The 6,000-nt window shown below is 31.3% G+C and overlaps 1 protein-coding gene across 1 annotated transcript in view; it reads right to left on the reverse strand.

The window, feature by feature from the left end:
• LOC145241389 (CD109 antigen-like) overlaps positions 1–6,000 on the reverse strand; it is a 322,627-nt gene that overhangs the window by 20,523 nt on the left and 296,104 nt on the right. The window contains exon 36 of the mRNA XM_080104314.1: positions 61–166. Within this exon, the coding sequence (XP_079960440.1) occupies positions 61–166 (106 nt within the window). The remainder of the gene's footprint in view (positions 1–60; positions 167–6,000) is intronic.

The raw sequence follows: 6,000 nt of genomic DNA on the forward strand, positions 1-6,000 counted from the left end.
TAAAATTAGAATAGTCTAAAGTGCGGTAAAACATTGGAAAAAAAATCGATGATGACTTACCGGTGTAAGAGTCGACTGTCTTGATATACATCGTTGCATCCTTGTTATTCACCATATGCACTCTCCTTAGGATGATCATTACGTAAACAGACTTGTTGTAATACATCTGAAAATAATTCAATAATAAGATGAAAATTATGCTGAGACGTGAAATTACAAAACAATCAAATAAAATTAGTAACATCTTTTCTATTATAACTTATCTCATTGCGGCATAACAGGCTAGTATCCTATGCATCCGTCGGTAAAAATCATTGAACTAGAACGACTAGAAAAGTGGGGTGTAATAAAAAAAACGCACTAAAACCCTTGGACAGCATCTACTGTATATAAAAATAATAAAATAAGAATTTGTGCTGATTATTTTACCGGAATTAATGGTTGTTTGAAAGAAAAAATTATATTTTCCTAACAGCGGAAGAAGTTTTTCAAAACTAAATGGTGGACGAATATTTTAAAAATTAGCCTCGTCAGGTGCATATTTGCGAATCACAGTGGAAGATAATTATCAATACACAAAAATAAAAAATACAAAGACTGCAATATGCAATAAAGTTGACAACCACCGTCGCCCAGCAAACGATGGATACAGTTATATTGGACCTGGGCTTCAAACCAGAATATTTAGATGATATTCTAATAAAAAGCGAAACCTGTGAAGAATGTGCAAAACATGTAATGAACGTGTTCAAAAATTAAAAAAAAATTACGGAAAAGTGTCATTTTTTTCTACAAAAAAAATAAAATATCTAGAACAGATAATTGATCTAAAACAGACAGACGCCATAAAAAACATGTCCATCGCTATTAACGTGGCATCATTTACATTTTGTTTGTTTAGCCAATTACAACAGTAAATATATAATGAATATCTATATTTTAAAAGCCAGGTTAAATCATTTATTAAAACAAATGTAAAATGGAATTAGACAAACGAGTGTCAAAAGGCATTCGTTAAATTAAAAACTGTTTTGTGGCATTACAACTCTAATAAAAAAAAAGGATTACGTTGCAAGTGACGCAAGTAGTTTTGGTTTGGGAGCAGTTTTGTTACATAAAGAAGATGACGGTAAACTAAAACCGACATATTTGAAGAACGCTACTCTCGGCGGATAAAAATAATTCGAAAACAGAGACAGGAGGATTAGCCATAATATTTGTGATTAAAAGAAATCATAAATTCTTGTACAGTAAAGAATTTATATTGCAAATGGACCTTAGACCATTGTTAGCAATATTCTTTAAAAATGTAACAACACATACTGTGAATCGTCTACAGAAATGGACAACTGTAGCTAAACTATTTTTTCAAACCGAAATTTTACTATCAAAACAGATCACACATCCAGATTGATACGAAAAAGTATTGTACCACTTGACGGTCATTGTTTTCTTAAGGTTCGAGATGGCCGTAAAATACGTTCTATATAAGTACAAGAACTGTCAGTTAGTGTTAAGTAGATAAAAGTTAAAACAAACTTTTATAAGTTAATAAATGAAACACAAAAGCAGTTAAGAAAAATATTACGAACAGTATTGAATATATCTTCAATATGTAATGACATATTGATAGACAGACACCGAGTGGTCGTATCTGCAAAAAAAGAAAATTTTAAGAGATTTTCATGGTTGTAGCTTGTCGAGTGTTTTTTGTGAGAGTTTGGTAAGGCGGGACAAGAATCGGAGCTCAGATGAGCACTTGCCATGAAAATAACGATAGAGCAGAGGCAAGCTCGAAACGTTTCTTCTGTGGGAAAGAGGTTGTAGGGAAGAAAAAAACTGCATCACCTACTAGATTTCAAAGTCGATTTTAAACTGTATCAAGGAAAAATAGGACGCGCCGAGCAGCTCCTGCCTAGATGTAACAACAATACTCCATTTTAGGACGTACTTGGGCCTTATATAGGTAGAGGATTGCATTGGCAGTGAGATACCTACTGGAGTTGGGAACGCACTTATTCAGTTTCGTATATAGGCCAGGAATATAAGAACATTAAGAAATATGGCGAAAAGTTGCAAAAGTTGCGCGTCTGCAGCAATAGCACCGCCAATAAAATTTGGCCCTAAGATAGCCAAACTGTGGTCTCGTTTACACATTGATTACGTTGGACCGATAAAATAACATAGTAGACAGTTTAACTGAATTGGCAGAAGTTGTAAATGCAAACGCCGACAAGTAAAAACAATAAAAATCTTTCGCAAGATTTGGCGTACCGGAAACTATTGTATCTGACAATGACACCCAATTTTCATCCAAAGAATTTCAACATTTTGTAAAATACTCTCAATAAATTACCTAAAAACGGCACCCTATCACCAAACGGCTTGGTTGAGAGATTTATCGATTCAAAACGGCAAATGTGGTCGAAGGGGAAAATGAAGAATTACACAAATTCTTATCTGTTTATCAAATAAGATATAATGACTGTTGCAGATTTGCTAGGAAATTACGTTTGGTTTTAATAAATTCATCCCTTCGAAAATGGAAACCAAGGAAAGAAATGTTACCTTAAAAAAAACTTATATTCCACGCGAAAAATAAATTTCTTAAATTATTATTTAGGAAAAGCAATGAGGATAAATGGCATAATTGAAAAAAGAATATTATGTACTTTATATAAACCCAAAAGGGGAAACAAGATAAACCCTACATACAAATTGGCGACGAGAAGAACCTGTCTGTTATCTATTCGAGGTATCCATGCTATTACGCTATTACCAATACAACAAAAAAACGCTACGCGAGAAAAAGAAAAAGTAACAAACGAGACCTAGAGAAATAGATCCCCTCCCAAAATATGATGTCCAACGGACATAAAAAAATTTGAGGAGTGATATTGTTACGTGGCTTGTACTATATGACTTCCGGTCACCTGGAGATGTAATAGAAAGTGATTACCATAGACGTTTAGCCAGCACCTACTATTCTAAATGCGTCTTGTTTTTGTTTTTCTACTTAATAAAATAAAATAGCTATCTACATTTTTTCTGTCTTTTTTTTTTTTGTGCGATAAAAGGAACAAAACAAGTTATGTGTTCATCAACGTTTCGTCTTTATTTCTTCATCCAGAGGAAGTTTCGAAATAAAGATGAAACGTTGATGAACACATAACTCGATTTGTTCCTTTTTATCTCTCTCTCTCTCTCTCTCTCTCTCTCTCTATCTATATATATATATATATATATATATATATATATATATATATATATATACCACACATCTTTCCTATACTTCTCTCCTCGCTGTATGAAAGTAAAGTCGTCTCAATAAATAAAAAATATCCCTCCTTATGACGATCACGATTGAAAGTGCTTGAGAATAATGGCTGACACAAAATTACTCGGTTCCATAATCTATCAGCAGACATCAAAAAAATTCTCGTTAAACCGAGATTAAGAAAAACATAAATTCTGTCGTATTTAACCAAACATGCTTGGACAACAATTTGATGCCTTAATATACGTATATTAAATTCTATGACTCGACAATAAAAATGTAAAAATGCTAGTGACTGCAGAAAAATATCATACAACGGCAAATATCATAAAAGTATAAAAATCTTTAAAAACGTTGAAATAAAAAAAAATTACACTGAATAGAATCTCAGAATGAAAACATATCTCTTCAGCACCTTCTTCACAGAACATCAAAAACAATTTCTTAACCTAAAACCTAACTGCCCCTCCCCAGAAAATGTTACCAAAATATTAAACAATGCGAAATCGAAATTCTCTACTCACAGATACAGGAATTCAAGATAAGATAACCCAAACCTTAAAGATCTCCGAAAGGTTGAAGGATTTAAAACTCGACATAACCATAGACAGCATATTCCACTCTTAACTTTAAAATTAAAAGAGACAGCTAAAGCACTATACAATAATGACATTGCTATACAAATTGCTTACAAATCTTAAACAAAACAGATTACAACACTAAAATAAATAACATTTTTTACAATAAAACTAAATTCAAAATACTTACAAAAAAACTCACGGAATAATAAAAAAACAAATCAACCAAATAATCAAAGCAAAAAAGTGTAATTAAGTAAAATTATAGGCAACTACAAACTCGGCTACATATACGGAAAAATGAAACCCCATGAAAAAGAATACGTCTTAAGATCTACAATCTCTCAAATCCCCACAAATGCAATTAATAAGATTATTCAACTTTATATACCGAATAAATACAAGTTGAAATTTGCTACCGACATCAACCAATTACTAAAACCAAAATCCTATGATAATTGTATAATCGTCCCGATAAAATACACTATACAAATCCCGATATAATACACTATAAAATCATTCTAAATAAAGTCTATAATGCAATACTATATCCTCCTGCAACAATAAAACCCCAAACCATCGATAAACTCGTACTAACTTGCACCACTCAAGTCCCCTTCAATGACCCCGCAGTGAACACATACACACAAATCGGCGGTGTCAAATATTACATGACAAACCTTAAAAATAAAATCTGTTCTAGTTCACATAACAAATCCAATATATACGACGGTATTTTCATTGCCACTGAATCCTACGAAGACATTAAAAAACTCCAGCAAAATCTTGAAGCCCACTCTGTTCTTACATTAATACAGGAACTAAACATTAATACTAAAATCTCCTTCTTAGACGTACTAATACATTCTAACATTCTGACACAATATACGATCTCAATATATAAAATTCCAACTAACAATGACTCCAACCTCCATACCATAGTGAAGGACCACAAAAATCCAAAATAGTCTGCATAAAAAAATTGACTAACGCGCGTACAATATGTTCTCATCTAGAAAAATATTATACAAAAAAACTGACCAACATGAAACAAACATTAATCAATAACAATCTCTTCAAAACTTTATTTAAACAATATGCATGATAACGACAGGAATAATTAGAACAGTATAAAAACCAACAAGAACTAAAACAATTCACGTCGGTCCATTTTCAGTGGGCATCATCGTATCCTTCAGAATTTTACATATTACATCCTTATGCATTTTCCTCTTTAAGAACTTTCTTTTTTTTCCTGATTAAGTCCACGAAAGAAATATTTAATATTGACATGCAAACACTAATATATATAAATAGTAAGTTATGAAAATATATATGGCAATGAAGCTACACAGAATATTCCGCGTTTCATTTTCGTGAGAATTCATCAAGCTTATACATACGCTGGCAAATTCTCACGAGAATGAAACGGCGTAGCTTAATTGTCATATATATTTTCATAACTTACTAACCAGCTCTACTTATGTATTGAACACTGTTGAAGTAAATACTGAACATTTATGCATAAAAATATATCTTCGTATATTAATTGATGTGTTTAAATGAAGTTGTCATATATATATATATATATATATATATATATATATATATATATATACATATTATTGTGGTAAAATATGTTTTTCTTTTCAATTATATTTCACTCTTTGTGTATATTAGATATAACAACTGAGCAACAATGTTGAGTCTCATACGAACTTTTTTCTTTTTGCAGCAGTAAATTGTCATACATTTGTTTCTATCTAAACTAAACATTCTAATTTTTCTGAAGAGTATGTGCACGAAAAGAGACGGTATTGACATAATGATAACCGTTTGTTTCTGCATAACGAAACGGATCTGTAAAAACATATACCGAAATGTTAACATGCTGAAGGGGCTGTTTTACATGAAAAATAAATATTTGGATCTTGGAATGTAACTGTACTGTTATTCTTTATATATATATATATATATATATATATATATATATATATATATATATATATACTTTATATTTGTCTTACATAAGCAGTAATATGTTGCTACACATTCATGAGCATGTTACTAGCAACTTGAGACCTTTTCAGGCGATACAGATTATACGAAAGCACACACACATACATATAGAATATATATATATAT

This window comes from Euprymna scolopes, chromosome 2, assembly GCF_053919585.1.
Source record: "Euprymna scolopes isolate OS-2025 chromosome 2, ASM5391958v1, whole genome shotgun sequence".
NCBI lineage: Eukaryota > Metazoa > Mollusca > Cephalopoda > Sepiida > Sepiolidae > Euprymna > Euprymna scolopes.